Source organism: Pteronotus mesoamericanus, unplaced genomic scaffold (genome assembly GCF_021234165.1).
Source record: "Pteronotus mesoamericanus isolate MK-2021 breed Mesoamerican mustached bat unplaced genomic scaffold, CSHL_Meso_final contig_181, whole genome shotgun sequence".
NCBI classification, from domain to species: Eukaryota; Metazoa; Chordata; class Mammalia; order Chiroptera; family Mormoopidae; genus Pteronotus; species Pteronotus mesoamericanus.
The window spans coordinates 11,781,312-11,800,308 of NW_026555077.1; the positions used below are offsets into that span (position 1 = coordinate 11,781,312).

At 35.2% G+C, this 18,997-nt stretch overlaps 1 protein-coding gene across 1 annotated transcript in view; it reads right to left on the bottom strand.

Moving 5' to 3' along the window:
• Window positions 1-18,997, bottom strand: part of ZNHIT6 (zinc finger HIT-type containing 6) — a 59,823-nt gene that overhangs the window by 24,279 nt on the left and 16,547 nt on the right. The window contains exons 6-7 of the mRNA XM_054566925.1: window positions 2,380-2,448; window positions 865-945 (exon numbers count right to left, since the gene is read on the bottom strand). Coding sequence (XP_054422900.1) covers window positions 865-945; window positions 2,380-2,448 — 150 coding nt within the window. The remainder of the gene's footprint in view (window positions 1-864; window positions 946-2,379; window positions 2,449-18,997) is intronic.

The window sequence follows — 18,997 nt, forward strand, 5'->3', positions numbered from 1 at the left end:
CAGTTTCCTTTCTAAAGCACTGCCTACTATGTGCAAGGCCCTGTACTAGGAACTTTATATATGCTCTTTTTTAAGCTTCATAACAACCCTATCTAAATAATCTCATTTCTATTAATAAAATGAGATTATTACCTATCTCATTTTATTAATGGAAAAAAAAAAATAAGGCCCAGAAGTTAAGTAACTTGCTCCTGATCACATAGCTCATAAGGAAAAGACCTAGCTATTCTAACCTAGACATTCATTACCTACTCTTTCCACTGGGCTATGCTAATTATTTTTGTCCATGCTGTATTTCTGGACAGGAGACAGAGTATATCTTACTTAGTTTTATGAAGGCTTGGCTGAAACAGGATTTCCTGTCTGTAACAGTTACTTGGAAACTCCAAATGTTCAGGTTTTGGTTCAACTTGAAAGGCATTTTAGTTTCAGGGTTAAGAGTATAGACGCTGACTCCAGGCTGCTGGGTTTGCATCGCAGCTTCCCTACTTATTAGCTATGTGAGGTCACTTAACCGCTTTATAGTTAAGTATCCCCTTCTGTGAAATGGGTGTAATACCAGTAATCTACTTGAATGGGCTAATGTGAGGATTAAGTGAATTAATACATTTATTATTATCTGCTTCAAAGAGTATCTGGAACACAGTAGAGTATGAACTACTTACTCTATTACTACATTAATTACTATCCAAAAGCATCATCTCTGACAAAGCCTTGACTGAAAACCAAGGAAATGGAACAGAAATTAAATGGCATTGACACATGACATTCTAATAGTCTTAACATCCCATAATAAATATGCACATAACAAATACTTCAACATTTTAAATAATTTTAGAAAGTGACAAGATTTTAAAAACATACCTTTGACGAATTACAGGATCAGACTTTTCTGGGTCAATGTATGGTCTTAAAATTTCATTAATAGTTTTATCTTCTGGTACTCTTCCCAACAAAGAAAAAAAAACAAAATCAAAATTTATTATTTATAATTTTCTACTAAAGGTGTTAACTTAGAATCACTAAATCTTGTGGGTTTTTTTTTAAGTAATGAACACAGACCTTTTATTTTAATCTTGGCAAAATATAAAGGCTTGTTAAGCAAAAAATTACTTAGAAAAATAATCTCAAAAAGACTTCTTGGACCCACTTAACAAAGTCTTAAAAAAATATTATTTTGAGAAGCTCCCTATAAATTAATTATAAAAATATGGAGCCTCTTTTAACACACACCTGTGCTCGAAGATGAAAAGAAAGAAGTCAGGATGAAATATATTTGAAAAGTTGCAAAAATATAAAATCTGAAAAAACATTTCAGATGATACTAATTTCAGTGCATGTTCAAGTTTATTCATTCCAAATCATAAAAACAGGTTAAAAACTTGATACTACTTTCCCCAGAAACTAAGCATTTTAGGTTTCCCAACTTTCCTATATGTATGCACATTGTTTTAAACTATAAAGCTGTAAAAACAAAATTAAGACACTGTTTTGAACTAGTAACATTCCTCAATCATTTATACATCTTCATATGTACTAATGTGCTATATACCCCTACCTGTAAAATTTAAGTTCTTTCCCTGTCTCTCATCTAGTATGCACCTTCAAATAAGAAAGGGTTTCACTAAAATCTATATGACAATGACAAAGAAGGATTTATGCATCACGTGGATATGTTAAGTATATTACTTAAAAAGCAACTTTAAAATTTTCATAATTCAATGAATCAAATAGTACACAACCATTGAAACTTTTAAATGATACCTGAAAATGCTCATAATATGGAAAAAACATAAAAAACTGTGTATACAAATTAATTCCAATTATAGACATACATATATACATGCCTAAAATGATGTATTTTTTGCAAGACACCTATTACTAATAGCAGTAATCTCTTTGCATAGTAGCATTTTAGGTCATTTTTCACTTCCTATAAAACCACCCAGTTTAAGAAATAGACAGTTTTCAGCTCTCTTAATTCTCCCTGAATCTCTCTTTGATGCCTGTCCCCTGTGCTGAAGTAAACATTGTCATGATTTCTGTGCTAATCGTTTGCCTTCAAGTTCTACCACCTCTGTGGGTATTCCCAAAAACACTTTTTTTCTTTCCATATTACAAACAGTTATACTCTAATGCATTCTTTTCAACATGCTTTTCTCACTCAACATTATTTCTAAGATTCATCCACACTGGATTGTATGTCATTCATTTTCAGTGGTGTTTAGTATTTCATTCTATCACTACAACACAATTTTGTTACCCATTCTACTACTAATATATAGTTACTGATATCACATTTAAGTTAATTACTTAATTTTCAATACAGAGACATAATAAAAACAAATACATTTTTAATAGACAGTGGTAATACTGTACCTTTTTTCTATGTACACAGCTTGACTCTGAGGAAACTGAAGCTTCACATGCCAACAAAACTGTTGCTTTCTAAGAGAGAAAATAATCACATAATAATCAAGGCAGAAAATAAAAGTCTGAAAACAAATCAAGCTTCCTAAATTTTTGTTTTCAGATAAAAACTCAAAAAGAATTCTTAGATTTTAATGTGTATTTTTTACTCAGAGCTAATATCTCTTTTCTAGGATTTTAGAGGCCATGCTTTCCAAACAATATACTTGCATGAGTTTTTAAAGGAGAAAAAAAAATTAATGAAGCAGTTCTGAATTCCAAGGACTTGACACTGCTGAATTAGATGGCAATTTCTCACAGTCCAAGGGCGTTTGAGATCAGTGTGCTACTACTTGAAGTTTACAAATAAATTTCCTCATGACTAAAAACAATGAGCTGATGTCTTTGCTTGACTAGTCTGGAAATTAAGTGAATGAAGTATTGTCCGGCTGAGACCAGCTGGCTGCAGATATACTTCTGAGCCATGAGTGCGTGCATTCAGTAGCAAAACAGTAGACAACAAGTTGGTTGCTAAGCAGAATGCACTCTAAGCTAGAGTCCCTTTGCTTTCAAGTCTAACTTTGATACATACAGGATCCACAACAGCAATTTACTAAATGTCTGATTTTAGAAAAATAACCATATGTTCAATTTAATATATTTAAATTTGGTGACTCTAGACACCATTCTTTTTTAAAAACTACTTCACACTCAAAACAGTGAATCCATCACAGATGGATTAAATATCTTTGCTACATGATGATTTTACACATTTTTTCCTTACTTAGAAATTTCTAACAACCCACTTGCAAGTTAATGGTCGGCAGCATGTCCAAGCCATGGGCAGCATCTCCTACAAATCTATGCCTTAGCAACATGGCCCAAAAATCTAAAAGAATTTTCCTTAAATACAATCTGGTAAAGTATCTCCCACCAAACATTTCTATGATTTAGTTAAATTTTTGTCAGAGAACAATGATCCTAAAATCAAGTAAAAATCTGTCTATTAGAGGAAGTTATCAAGGATCTGCTTATAGAAAGTTTTCTTTAACAAGACAGATTTTGGCACTAGCAAGAGAAAAATATGCTTGACTATGTGTATGTCAGCAGTGCCATATATCATACAAGAAACAACCATATTTAATATTATTTTGATAGAACAAAGTTGTGTAGCACCTTTTACTAATTTAAAGTTCAGATGTCTAAAATCTCAGAGGCAAAAACCTTTATAAAAAATTCTGAATGCAAACATAACAGTTACCAGTTTCAAATAAATAATTTTTCCAAAAGAAAAAGCTTACAATATTTGTTATCTGTGAAACTGGCATAGTACAATATCACCATCAAGAGGCAGAAAGATATCACATTTCTCTCCTCATAATAAATAAGCTGATTTTTTTATCTTAATGCACAACAGTTTCTTTCTAAACATACTTGTTTTTGCATGTTAAGTTACAGGGGGAAAATTATGAGCTCTTTCATCATATAGAATTGTACATAATATTCAATCACCCCAATCACCGCTTGAGTAATTTCAAGAACAATTCACCTTTCTTAACATTCAATAGATCCTAAATATCTTCGGAAAGTACTCAACATTCCAAAAATAAGAGAAAAGCCATTGGAAATCATCTTATTTGCTGTAGTTTCTACTTGTGGTCATAAGGAAGTCATTAATTACTATTTTAGTATATATACACAGCTAAATTATGGCTATTATAAAAATCTTTCTCTATTTGGCCTTAGTTCAATCAAACATGAACAAATTTGAAAAGTACATTTACTTTTTTTTAAGACTTATTTTTAGAGAAAGGGGAAGGTAGGGAGAAAAGGAGGGAGACATCAATATGAGGTTGCCTCTCATTTGGCCCCTACAGGGGGCCTGGCCTACAACCCAGGCATGTGTCTTGACTGGGAATCGAACTAGTGACTCTTTGGTTCACAGGCCGGCACTCAACCCACTGAGCTGCACTGGCCAGGGCACGTTTACTTTTAAAACATATAATCTTGCAATATTTCAAAAACAAAGAAAAAAAGGGTAATATAAAAAATATTCAACGTACTCATACTCAAATTTAACCAATTTGCATTATTGCCACATTTATTTTTTTCTTCTAAGAAATAAAAGGTTACTGATATGGTTAATGATACTTTGTACTGTTCCTTGATCCAATTCCCTTCCTATCATCAGAGGTAACTACTATCTTGAGGTTGGGTATGTATTCTTGCCACACACGTATGGGTTATATTATGTATATACCTATATCAATCTATTAAACAGTACAGTATTTTGTATGATACTAACATTTACTTCAATGTTATACTCTAAATATTCTATGCCTTCTTTTCATTTACATTATGCTTTAGAGGTTTACTTATGATACATAGAGATTAGTTCCATAATTTTAACTGTTGTACAGTATTTCATTGCATGAACAATGTCAAATCTCTTTATTTTCTACTGATAGATATTATGAATGCTTCCAATTTTTTTTATCATTTGTTCCTACATATTAAATCATAGCAAAGAAAAAATAAAAGCATATCCCCAGTAACAGGGCTATCATTTACCCCTACTGATACACAGAACTAAAAGTCAACTTCATGGAAAAACTGCCTGTACTTTTTTAGTTTATAATAGTGTAAGAGGCAGTTAAGAACAGTAATTCAGAGCCCAGTGGGAGGAGCACATAAATCAGAGTAAAAGATTTAAGTAAAGAAGTGGACAAAAAGAGGGTATGGAGTGTTGGTTGTATAAAATATTCCTAAAATGAGTGAGTTAATTATCTCTAACCCAGTTTCCAGTTCTTTATAGTGTTCCTGGAATTGATACAGTCCTGAGAGGGCCAATCAAAGCTCTTTCTAAGTCTAAAAGAATTAAGTTTGTTTCCCACATTTCATAATTACATACTACATGTGATACATGTCTCACTTAAAAAATATATACCAAAACCCCCAAAACATTACTGTGAATAATTATATATTTTGTTTTTATGTCTTCTAAAAGAGCATACTTTGAAAAGGAAAAAATATTGAAGTTAATGCTTCAGTGAGTATCTTTATGCACATGTAAAACTGCCTCTGCATTTTGGGTTATTTTCTGAAGATAGATTCCAAAAAGTAGAATCAGCCAGGTTTGACAACCTCGGCAGGGCTGACATTTTGGACCAGATAATGCTTTATATGGAGGTGGGTGGGATACGCTGTCCTGTGCATTACAAGACGCTCAGCAGCATCCCAGATCTCTACTAATGAGATGCCACTGTCAATACCACTCCTCCAGTTATGACAAGTAAAAATGCTCCCATGCAAATGTCCTCTGGGAGGCAGTATCACCACAGTTTGAGAACCACCGAGATAGAAGTTTAAACATTTACTATTACTCTTAATGCATTAGGACTACTCTTTCCCAAATTCAGCAAAATGTCTACCACTATGATAATGTCACTGTGTCCTTGCTATATTTATCAACATTCTCAAGAATAAAATACTGTACCCAGAATATTCTATGTAACTCAGGCATCCCAAGGCACGATGTTCAGAGTTTGATAATAGACTGGTGAAGTAAGGTGGCAATTATTAAAGCTAATGTTCCCTTCTGGGCAACCTAACAAAGTAACAAACACTGACCTCTTCTCTGACTCCCATGAAACTGAGGCAACTAGTCATGCATAGCAAAACTTTTCTCCTCCTCCTCGAATGTACACACACACACACACACACACACATTCTCGATGCGGGTAGCATCACTCCAAAAGGGGTGAAAACTGGTTTTTGGGAGGGTAAAAATAATCTCAGATATTATGGTTTATGACCCTCCAGAAGGCCATTGTACATAAACAGATATGCAGTGTCTCTGTAACAAAGTATCACGGAGGGCAATCAGAGGGTAAATGTCTAAAGGCCCTTTGGGAGGCAATAATGAAAAAAACTGAGAAACACTTAGATGATGCAAGTATTAAATGAAGAAAACAGGTATTTTTTATATGTACTTGGTTTTAGCGAGTTAATACAGGACCGTCATTTAACAACTCACTCCTGCTTACTAGAAACTGTTAAGGATCATTCTATCCCATAGTTTCAAGGCAGTGATATGTGGATGAAGACACAAATTTTGGGGGAGAAGTTCTATACCCATATACTCAATTATTCTTCTGACTTCATGACTTAAAATCACCAATTTTCCTCTACAGCGCTACCATCATTCCAAGGAAGATGCAAATCAAAAGTCATCAGATCCTTATAAATGGCACTCAATACTATAAGATGTTCAAGTTCACTTATAAACAAAGTAATGCCAATAGAAATGAAATATTTTCACCTATCAGATTTACAAAGATGTTAAAATCAGAAATGCTAGGGAAGTGTAGTAAAATCAACACCCTCCATTACTGACAGGAGTATAAACTGGTGCAAGTTTCTGGTGGTTCAATTTCATAAAAACTATAAATAAAAACATAAAATAAAATTTTTTTGCCACAACAGTTTTATTCCCAAGAATTTATCCCCCCAAAATAATTTGAGAAATAATGACATATGTACAAAGTATCTACTGTACCACTTCTTATAACAAAAAAATTAGAAAAATTCTAAATCTGTATCATCAGAAAACTAAATCACAGCAGATTTACATGATGAGGCAAAACTATATGCATTAAGGCAGAAAAAAATGTATTTTAAATGTATTTGTATTAAAATATATATATACTCATACATGTATTTACAAGTATAAAACACGCCCCAAACTTTTAACTATGGGACTTAATAAAAGGAGTTAATTCTTACTTTTTTATGTCCATATTAAATACATCTTTGACATAATGATTTGCTATTTTTTAATAATCAGCAAAGTCAAAGATGTTTTCATAGGGAAGTACAGAATGGTAGTCACAGAAAGAAAAGGAATAATTTTAACATTCCTTTTAAACTTAGTATTTCATTATTCAAAGTTTTAAGATGTTTCTTTTTTTTATCTGAGAAATTATTATCCCACCAGAACTAGTGTTACTTATATAATCATTTTGACAGCTCAAAAACATATGCTACAACTAAGAGTTACATATCGAGGCTGAATTCTAAGTAATATTTCTGAAACAAAGTTTAAATGAGTTTAAATACTTTCATTCTTAAAAAAAATAACAACCAATTCTCATTATTCCTTCAATGATTAACCAACATTTACTCACCACTGTGAGAGCTCACTAGGCCTTAAGGATGAAAGAGACTGAGGGGATGGGCCCATGGCAGATTTCTTTGTAGGGCAGTGAGTCAGTCACCAACCCTGAGCACTGCATTTTTCCTTCCCTATCACTGTGAGAGGTGTATACGGCTTTCACATTAACACACCCTGTTCTTTATTGACACTGTACATAGGACGAATACTCATATACTCTAATGCCCAGAGAAAAGGACAGGGCAGAGGTTAAGTGGATTCTGCGTTTGCATCCCATCTTTTTTTTTTTTTTTAATTTAAATTTACTTTTTAAATACATTTGTCTCTGCCTCCCCCCCACCACTTTCCCTTGCCCCCTCCCTCCTTCCCTCCCTCAGCTCTTCCCCTTTGGTTTTGTCCATGAGTCCTTGCTATATGTTCCTTGACTTTCCCCTTCCCTTTGCATCCCATCCTTAACAATTTATTTGGTATGACTTTGAGCCAGAAACACACTTCCTCTGTGTCTTGGGTTTCTTGCAGGATAATGGGGATAACAACAGTATATGTATCATAAAATTAAATGTGTAAATATATGCCAGGAGCTCAGAACATAGCAATCAGAAATGTTACTGTTATTATTACCATTGTTGAAATTCTACATTCAATTCACTGTCTTGAATTACTGAAGCATAAAAGAGGAATACTGCAGGACTTTTAACTGAGAATATTCCATCATGAGTTCAAAACCATACTCTACTTACACTGAATTTAGTGCTTAGAGGCTAAAGATGAAACTGGATATGTGGATTAATACCAGAATGTAAAGAGCTATGAATGTTCTGCTAAACAGTATGGATTTTATTCTGTGGTTAATGTACCAACAACAATGGTTTTTAAAGAAGAGTGAAATAAGAGCTTAAAGGAAGGCCCACTGTCCTGCTGCTTAACTCTCCTAATAAGTGTTTCTGTAGTATATTCAGGACAGTAACTTTTCAGCCATTGTTTGTAGTTACTAAGGGAAGTATTTCTCACGACTTTTGAGAAAACACATTGACATATTATGTCAGTTCAAATATACCTGAAATTTCTACTTCTGATTTTTAAATGCTGGTGACTGCATGGGGTAAATAAGCTGAAGCTACTAGGCATTCCACATGTCTGATCTCCAGAATACTATGCCACAATGAAAAAAGTTACTGTAGTTATAAAAACTATAGTAGATCTTTTTATCAGAGAGCACTAGCAAGTAGCAAGAGTAATAACAATAGTTTACTAAGTGCTTTTTATGTCAGGCATTATTCTAAATACATGCATGAATTCATTTAATCCTTGTAACTCTAAGAGACAAATGCCATCTTCTCATTTTACAGATGAGAACACTAAGGTAGAGAAGAAATTCACTCCTCCAAGGTTATTATTCAGCTGAAAAGTGGCAGTATAATCTAGTATAGTATACACTATATATTATAAACTTTCCAGAACTGAAAATTCAGTAACAAACCATGTCTCTTTCTGTACTGCTAATTCAAAAGTATCTCATTCATATTTTATTAGATATTTGCCTCCATATTTTAAAAATCTTTTAAAAAGTTACAGTGGATATTTTGATTGTCTACTTGGCTATCCCATACCACCATCCTCCTTCCTAATCCGTCACCCTACTTCAATGGCTTAGGATTGGCCTAGCTGACTCAATCATAATAAATTTTAGGTTTCTTGTTCAGTAATGCTGGGAGAGAAGCATTTCTGGGTATTTACTGTAACCCAAACTACCACAAACATCCTATAACCATGAGGATTCTGCTGATGCTATAGAGGATACAATGGAGAATCAGGAATAAACTGGGTCCCTGATGACCTACCCGAGTCACAGTATCTATTAACCCTGAGGTTCATCCTACCTCTGGACTTTTAATTATGAGATCCATTAGTACAACCTCCTTTTTATAGCTCAAATCAATCTGAATTGGGCATTTTATTTCATGCAATGGAAGGCATACTAATCCAAGGGATTAAAGTGTTCTTTCTAGAGTTCATCTTTTATTTATAAGCAATGGAAAAGGAAGACTGACTAATCTATACATTGTCAACTGTTATAAAATTCGGAAGCAGCAAATTATACCTGAAGGAGTTACAGGAAAAAGTGTTTTGTCCGCTACTGGTTGTAAAATCATACTTTAATTTAAAGCAGAAAGAATATCTACCAAATTTTGAAACTCTTAGAGGAAAAAACAAATGTACAAAATAATCTGTGTCAGGGTTAATCCAACATTTTGGCATCTCTGGGCCACACTGGAGGAGAGATGTCTTGGGCCACACATTAAATACACAAACAATAACGAAAGCTGATAAGCAAAACAAAACAAAACAAAGAAAATGGGTATAATTTTTCTATATCTGCCACCACAGACAAGCAAAAAAGTCCTCACATAATAACCCTAATTATGCAGTGGTTCTTTCGGTAATCTTTTAAAATCGCTGAGCAGGTCCCAAGTTTGTGATCACTAATATAGAAAATGTACATATCTAAGTAATAAAACTTAGCATAAAACTCAGTAATAAAACTAAGTAATGTTTTCAGTAAAATTACGATTTTGTCTTGGGCTTCATTCATTGCCATCTTGGGCCACAGGGTGGACACCCCTGCATTCTGCAACCGTTCACTCCCAGGTTTTTCATCTTTTAAAATGTATTTTGAGATCAAAATTTCAAGTTTCAAAAATAAAAAAAACTATTCCTCATAAATATAATCCATCTATTTTATTAGGGCTGGTACCACAGTAAGTGTTTTTGGAAAGGTGAATACAAAGGATCTGTGTAGTTACTTAGCATGGACTAAAATTACTGGAATTGAGGAGAATAAAAACCAAAATTTTATGTCTCACATCATTATGAAAATACTTTGAAAAGTTCCAGTTATATATTTTGCTTTTTTAAAAATTAGTTTCACCACTACATAATAATAATAGGAAACAGGTTAAGTATGTGGTATTGGCTTTAGTAGGTAATATATTTAAAAAAATGGATGTAGTAGGGGAAGACTGAAATGAAAAAGTACACTTTGCTTCAAATAATTGATAAATACTTGAGCACTTAATAAAGCAAAGCAGTTCGCGACTGAAGTGGTACCAACCTGGGGGGCCATTTGGAAATGGCTGGGTAGTTCTGATTGTTCCAAGATTGAGGAGTACTTTAAGCATTTAGTGGGCAGGGACCAGAAGTGCTAACCTTCCTGTAATGCATGTGAAAGTCCCATACAACAAAAACATGTCCTGCTGAAAATGCCAATAGAGCCCCTACTAAGAAACACTAGAATGCAGAAAGAAGAGCAGATATATGCATACCAAAACTGAATACCAGCACTAAATGCTGGCATCTGTTTCATATTAACTGTGGAGAAAATATGTACTATAGGAATTCTGGCAAAGGAGAAATAAGGGAGAAGAAATAAGGGAGAAATAAGGGAAATAAGGAGCTACTACTATATGTACTTTCACAGATGTCTAGGAAATATGCAAGGGGAAGACATTCTAGGATTAAGAATAATGACCAGCCCGGGTACACTTAGTTGAATACATTAAGAAATCAGGCAGGGGCTGAAAATGAAGATCCACATTTAGTATGAATCCTTCATAGAAGAGAAAAATCTTCTAATGGAAGCTGACTGTAGCTCAACTCCCTAGCATGATACATAGACCCCACAGGCACAGCCTCCGTGCGGCTCTCTCCAGCCCCATCTCCTATACTTACCAGCTCCCATCCAAGTTTCTAGACACACCAAACTACTTACATTGCCTTAAATTTGCTACTCTATCTTTTGCATCTATTATTTTCACCAGAAGGACATCCTTCCCTCCTGCCTGTGAAAAAAACCTAGATTTAAAACCTCCTCCTGTCCTTCAAAAATCTGCTTGAATTCTATCTTCACTGGGAAGTCTTTCCAGCCCCCGGCTCTCAATGAGCAACGCCCCCTGCAGGCCGGGGCGGCGAGCCCTCCTCCATTCTTCCACAGCACTCCCTGAGTACTCTGTCAGAGCGTTAACTACATGGTGTGTTTGCCAACCTGACTTGTCTTCCCACCAACTGAGCTGCTTGAGACAAAGGACAGTGACTTACTGGCACATAGGTCCCGTGGTTTTCAAGTAGAGGTAAACAGAAAAATAATATGTTGCTTTTTTTTTAAAGACAGATTTTTAGAGCACTTTTAGGTTCACAGCAAAATCAAGAGGGAAGTACAGAGATTCCCCATATATCTGCTGCCCCCACATATGCATATCCTCATCTAGTGCTTTTTAAAAATAAGTATGCCTAAGCTCTACCATTAAGTCCAATGAATTAGTAATTCTGTTGGCCAGCCCAAGTATCTACATTTTGAAATTGTCCATTCAGTTCTGATGGGCACTCTAGATTGAAAACCACATACCACACAAAAAATGGCACTATTATTGTCCCCATCTTATAAATGAGGCAACAGGTCAAGAGAAGTGAGTAACTTGCCAAGAAAACTCCCTTACACATAAAGATTAAATTTTGTTATGTTTAATAAAAAATAAACATTTAAAAATTATTCAATTATTATTCCTCTTTTAAAAAGCAAATACACTGAGGATGACTACGTTATTTTGCTCAATGAGAAATACTTGAAACACTGTATTTCCAACTTCCTCAAAGGTAGCAATTTCAAATGGGGGTGGGGGACAAGAAAAGGCAGTTAATTTTAGGCCATGGAATGGGGTACAGTCCAAGGCCAGTAAAGTATCTCTGTGCTAATGACTCCTGTGGGCACAGAAGCACTAAAGGATTCTGAGCAGGTGACCATCATCATAAAACCATGTTTTAAAAGGATGTGCCCAACTGAGATGAAGAGACAATGAAGGCAAGGAGCGCACCTGGAATTCCCCAATAGCCCAGGGTGAGTCAAGAGGGACCTGCACCGGAGGATACAGCTGATCAATGCTGCAGTGAAGGAAACGAGAGGGACACATCCTAGGGGCAGATTACAAAGGAGCAGACTCAGTTGACTAGGGAAGTAAACCAGTTTGGGGACCCCAAGATGATCCAGAGAGTTTGGTTTTCCATTCCACGCCCAAGAATGCTGGCCACACGCTGCTGTGGGAAGGTATACTCTCTGTGAAACTACGTCATAGGAACTTCCTAGATCTACAGGATCCCAGAAAGGAAATACCTGATTGGGGAATCATTAGGTTTCTATTCTTTCACACTGATTTTCTAAGTCCCCGTGGTTTTTTTTTATGGCAGAGGAACTGAAAAGGTAAACATTTTCAATCAGTGAGTAAGTTTGTTCTGTGTACCTTTTATGTAATTGCCCAAAGATCATTGCAAAATCCACTTGTTGCCACCATGACCATAACTGCTAACCCCATCGTTTCATTTTTCCTTGTTCTCTCTTTTCTAGAGTCAGTTTGCAGGAAAGTACAAACTATATAACTTATAAGACACTATGCAAAAAACAACTGTTTTGGGAAAAAGAGAGCTACTGACTAATGCAGAGGTGCATGGGTATATTGTTGCAATATAACTAGAATGTTGTAATTCTATCTGAAGAACAAAAAGTTATTTTTGAATCGCTAATAGGTTATTTCTTTACAAGAGAGACATCTAGTGGCTAGCTTCTAAAACAGGACTGTAGCTCAAATATTAATTCACACTTTTGTCTAATAATGGGCACATATCTACTATCTTAGTATGTAAGTCTAAGAGAGACTCAGAGAGAGCTCAAGATCCCTGGGCCAAAAGGAAGTTAAAAACTCAGTTCTAAGTTGACAGTGGTAAATGAATCGTGAGGAGGACTGGTTTGCTCAGAACTGAGGGTTGAGGTCAGATGGAGACAAAGCCGGGGGAGAAGGTCAAAGGGTGCGTCCATTTCTGGAAAGTGGGTGGTTAGCCCACATGTAAGAGTCCAAGCCTGGAGTTAAGCTAAAGATATTACTGGGAAAGGTCTCAGTTTAACTCTTTTTTTCCTCTCCAATTGACAAGTCAAAGTACATTCCCCACTTTACTGCTGAAGCCTCAGACCCAAATAGCCAGAAAAATAAAAGGAGGAACTTAAGGAACCAAATGAAGCATGTTATTCAAGCACAGCCACAAAGGCTCCAAGTGTGATGTCTACGGCTTCCTGTAGCAAAACACTAAAATACAACTAAAAGAGCCATTTCGTTCTTTTTCCATTATAAAGGTACGCTGTAATTTATTTAGGCAGTCCACTGTTAATGAGTATTTAGATTCATTCTACATTTTGCTATTAAAACCATGTTGTACTGACTATTTTTGTACATATTTCATTTCCCATATATATGGTTATATCTATATCTATCAGAGAAATCCCAAGGAGAATTGCAGGGTGAACAGTAATTTTCATGCCTTCTGGATCCACTTCTTTACCACTAGTAACCTTACCTTTGTACTGGGTCCAGAGTGTATTTTAAACAATTAAGGCAACATGGTAAAGATGATCCTCTGAAAACCCTCTCAACAAGCGCAGAGTAAGAAACTCCAGAGAGAAAGAGAACAAACATACTGAGCTCATCATAAAGGAAGAAAAATCTTTGGGCCAAAAGGAAGCAGGAACCGAAAACTACAGTGGAATGCTGAAGATACACATACTCTGAAAACTGTTGCCAATCTTGATAACCAAGAGGCTTATGTTTCAACAGCTACTGGGGGACACGAGGCAAGAACTCGGGCACACCTAAACTGGAGACCTCAAACTGAGATACTTGCATAAAAGCAGTGAAAGGGTGAACCAGAAAATACTGCCTACTAGCAAAAGGAAACAAGAAAGCTTGTAGACCTCATCTTGGGACTTAGGGAGAGAATAAGGCAAATGGGGGTGGGGAGAAAGGCTTCAACTGAGAATGCCTAACTGCAGCTTCCTCAAATGCATTTGAGGTTCAGATTATTACTGCTGGTGTAGTTAGTCGGAGCAACTTCAGACTAAGAAACAAAAGAGGGTCCTGGATTGGTGCCACAGAATATCTGGCAAAAGCAAATGTGCACTACCTTCGACATGAACTTGAATTCACAATCGCACTTTAGGAAAAAAGAAAACAAGCTACCATAATCAAGCGTCAACAGAAATAGCAGGCAATAGTAACAGATTTTCAAGCATTTCATATACTGGAATTACTTACACTGATAATAAATATCCTAAATTAGTGAACAAAAAGGAGCTTAAAACATGAGAAAGGCATACAATTCTATTTTAAAGACCAGAGAGATTTGGGAAAAAAAACAGAACTTCTAAAAATAAAAAACAACCAAAACAAACAAAACAACATGGTCTAAACACCAGATTAATTAGACACAGCTGAGGAGACACAATGACTTGGGTAATATGTGACTAAATTATCCAGAATGTAGCAAAGACAAAGAAACAAGATAATTCATTAGAATTTTCCAGAAATGTCACATTCAAGAGGACAAAAAATCTCAAGGAACATAAATAAAAAAGAAAACACACTAAGACACACATCATACTGAAACTGCAGAATTTCAAAGATAAAGGTTTTAAAAGCAATTAAAAAAAGACTATATAAAACAACAGGATTCTCAACAGTGGCAAAAAAAAGTGAGAAATAGTGGAATAAACAAATGTATTAAAATAAATGTCACCTTAAGATAGTTCATATTCAGCTAAACTATCACGTAAAAGTAAGGATGAACTATGATTCCATACACATGAAACTTTAAAACAGGCAACATATTCAGGAAAAAAAATTAGAACAGATATTATCTTTGGGGAGAAGAGGTGCTAATTAGGAAAGACCTTTCTGGGGTGATGGTAATGTTCTATCTATGTATTCATAAGAAGTAGGTTCTATATGTATATGCATTTGTCAAAACCCAGCAAATATACACTTACGATTTGTGTATTTCATTGCATGTACATTTTATGTCAATAGAAAAATGCGCTTCCTATCTTTCAGATAATTGTTTATACCACAGCATATTTTTTTCACTTAATAATCATGAATGTCATTCCATGACAATACTTTTACATTTAACTTTTTATTTAATGACTACATAGAATGCCACTGCATGAAGGTACCATCATTAATTTAACTCAGTCCCATACTGATGAGTTTCTGAGGCTCTTCAGTTTTTACACTATTAAAAACAATGCCGTGACCGATATATGCGTGCATATATCTCTGTGAACCATACTAATACATTTGTAGGCTAAATTCTTTGAGTAGGCATACATAACATTTTGAAAAATATTACCAAATTGCGTTCTAAATGACTATTAATTATACTCTCAAAAACAGGGGAAGGGGAAAACGGTCTGGCTGACCCATACCTTCTTTACATTAGATATTATTAATATATGCTTACAGCCATATATTTTGTGTGTATACAATTTTATATGAACATCTATTCTTATCATTTTCCCATTTTCCTTAAGTTGCTAGTCTTTTTTCTTATTAATGCATAACCATTCTTTGTCTTATATATTAAAGACTTTTTTTGGTCCAATTAGTCTTTAGCCTTTATTATGGTATTTTATTGCCATACTTTTAAAAAATCTTCATGTAAATTTAGTTTTGTTTTTCCTTTATGGTTTTGAATGGGATGTTCCTCTCTTCAAGATTATGAAAATATTCCATTATATTTTATTTCATTTTAAGTTTTTGATCAACCAGAAAGTTCTAGTAAAAGATTGAGCTTTTCCCCACCAAATGGCAAGCTAATTGTGTCAACCTCACGATGGAATAAATATCTGTATTAATTTGAAATGCTATCCTGATCATGTAACAGAGTACCAAACACCCATGTTTATTTTCTATAAGCTAACTGTAGATATGTCAACACCATAAAATTTTATTAGAATTTCATAAATTTTGAGACCAGCCCCATTACTCTTCTTTCTCAGGTTTTTCCTTGTCCTCTCCCATGTTTATTGTTCAAAATGAACGTCAGTCATTTTTATCATGAACACTTTCCTTCTTCTCAAGGAAAAAAACTCAACCCAGGCCAATTAAAAACAAAAATCCCATTAGTATTTTGATGAAGATCACATCAGATTTAAAGATCATTCATTTAAGAAGTGTTATTTCTAAAATACTGAATCTCTCAGAAACAAGGTATTTTTCTCCATTTGTTCAAATCTTTTAAGCCATCTGGTAGACTTTCTGTTTTCTTCATATAGATTCTACATCTTTCTTTTACCACGTTTTGATTAGCATTGAGTGAAACTGAACATAAAGCTATATGCCCTACAAAGACATGAGGTAAAGAAGATACCTCTGAGGGCCCAGAGGCATTTGAAAGGATGCTCGCCATCACTAGCCATCAGAGAAATGCAGATCAAAACCACCATGAGGTATCACCTCACACTGATCAGAATGGCCATCATAAACAGATCAACAAACAACAGCTGGCGAGGCTGTGGAGAAAAGGGAACGCTAGTACACTTTTGGTGGGAATACAGACTGGTGCGGCCATTGTGGAAAACAGTGTGGAATTTCCTCAAAAGCTCAAAATGGAACTGACTTTTGATCCAGTGATTCCCCTGCTGGGACTATACCCTAAGACTCCCAAAACGCCAATTCGAAAGAACCTATGCACCCCAATGTTCACAGAAGCACAATTTACAATAGCCAAGTGTTGGAAGCAACCTAAATGCTCATCAGTAGATGACTGGATCAAAAAATTACGGTACATTTACACAATGGAATACTACACAGCAGAAAAAAAGTACTAAACTTCGCGACAGCATGGATGGAACTAGAGAGATTATGCTAAGCGAAATAAGCCACGGGGCGAAAGACAAATACCATATGATCTCACCTATAAGCAGAACCTAACCAACAAAACAAAGATGCAAGGAAAATAAGACCAGCAACACTGAAAGAAAAAAACCAACAGAGACAAGAGGGAAGGACGGAGGGGTGGGCGGGGGAAAAGGAAGGGAAGGGGCAAGTCAAGGAACATATAGCAAGGACTCGTGGACAAAGCCAAAGTGGGGAAGGATTGAGGGAGGGATAAAGGGGAGGGGGCCAGGGGAAAGTGGTGGGGGGAAGGTGGAGACAAATGTATTTGCAAAAATAATTTAAAAAAAGATACCTCTGAAAAGAGTCATTATTTTATAGCAGTTGTTTGGGATCTGCCCCCAAATAAGTAGGAAAGCCCCCTATTGGACGTATTTTGTATCAAGCTCCTCTTTTTAATAAAGAATGCTGGCCTTGTTTTGGCTCAACTTTTCTTAACACAGGCATCCCTTAACTTTTTGTTGTTCATTAAAGCTTTCTATTATCATGTTCCTACAAATTCATCAGTCCTCTAAAATTCATTGCTATTAAATATTACAATTTTGACCTCAGACTGGTTAGTGTTACATCCCTCTTTGACTATAAAAGAAAAATTACGGTTTTTAATCTTAAAAAATTTACACATTCCGTAATTTTTTAAGTGACTCTAGGAGATTCAGAGTCATACTGGTCAAAAACTCCTGCCATAAAGGATGCCTGGGTTAAAATGAACCTATGTGTTCAAGGTTCCTATTATGTCTGCTGCCACATAACCTGCTGGTAGTTCTACAGAGGTAACTCAAATACAATGGCACATTAGTCACACTTCACATGGGGGCATTTAAACTTAAAAAAAACTTTTATTTTGAAATATTTTGACTTTATTGAAAAGTTACAAAAATACCTAAAGAATTCTTTACTCAAATGCTCAACTTACCCTTTGAACATTCAATTTTAAAAAGTTCAATTTGAGTTTTTGATTATATTATAATTCAAGCTACTGGAACAATGGACTAATTTAATACCTAAGGAGTAATAAAAGTAATAATCTTAGTGTAGGACAACCCCCAAATCCCTAAATCTCAGAAACTATAAGATCTTTCCTAACTCCTTGTGCAGCAAAACCTGACTGCGCCCATTTTACAGTCATTCCTCAGTAGTCATCAGCTTCAGAACTCGCCAAACCCTGTACCCATCGCATTTTGAGAAAAAAATGTTTCAGTACTTGGTGCTTGCTGGGGACTCTTTGCACTTGCTAGAACTTGTGTGAGTCATGACGCTGTACCCCACCCCCCACCTCAAAGAGAAAATGCTTCATCATTAGGTACTTGCAGGTTGTAGCACTTGACTCGAGTTCTGGAACAAATTAATGGTAAGTACCAAGGGTTTCACTGTATACTGTAAACGGTTCTATATTTCACTGCAGAAATAGTATTGTCTGATTATGCAATGCTGCCCCAGATCTACTGGGGGTGAATATAATATAGTAAATGTACTATACCCCAGAATTTCAGGTAAAAAAGGTCACTGTATCTTATTTACTGAGTGCCAGGTACTACATTATTATTTCAATCTTCTCGAAAGTAAGTAAGTTCAATCTTGCCCAACATCACCTAATGTGTACCAAATGGTAGAGGCAGTATTTAAATATAGGTTTGAGTCAAAG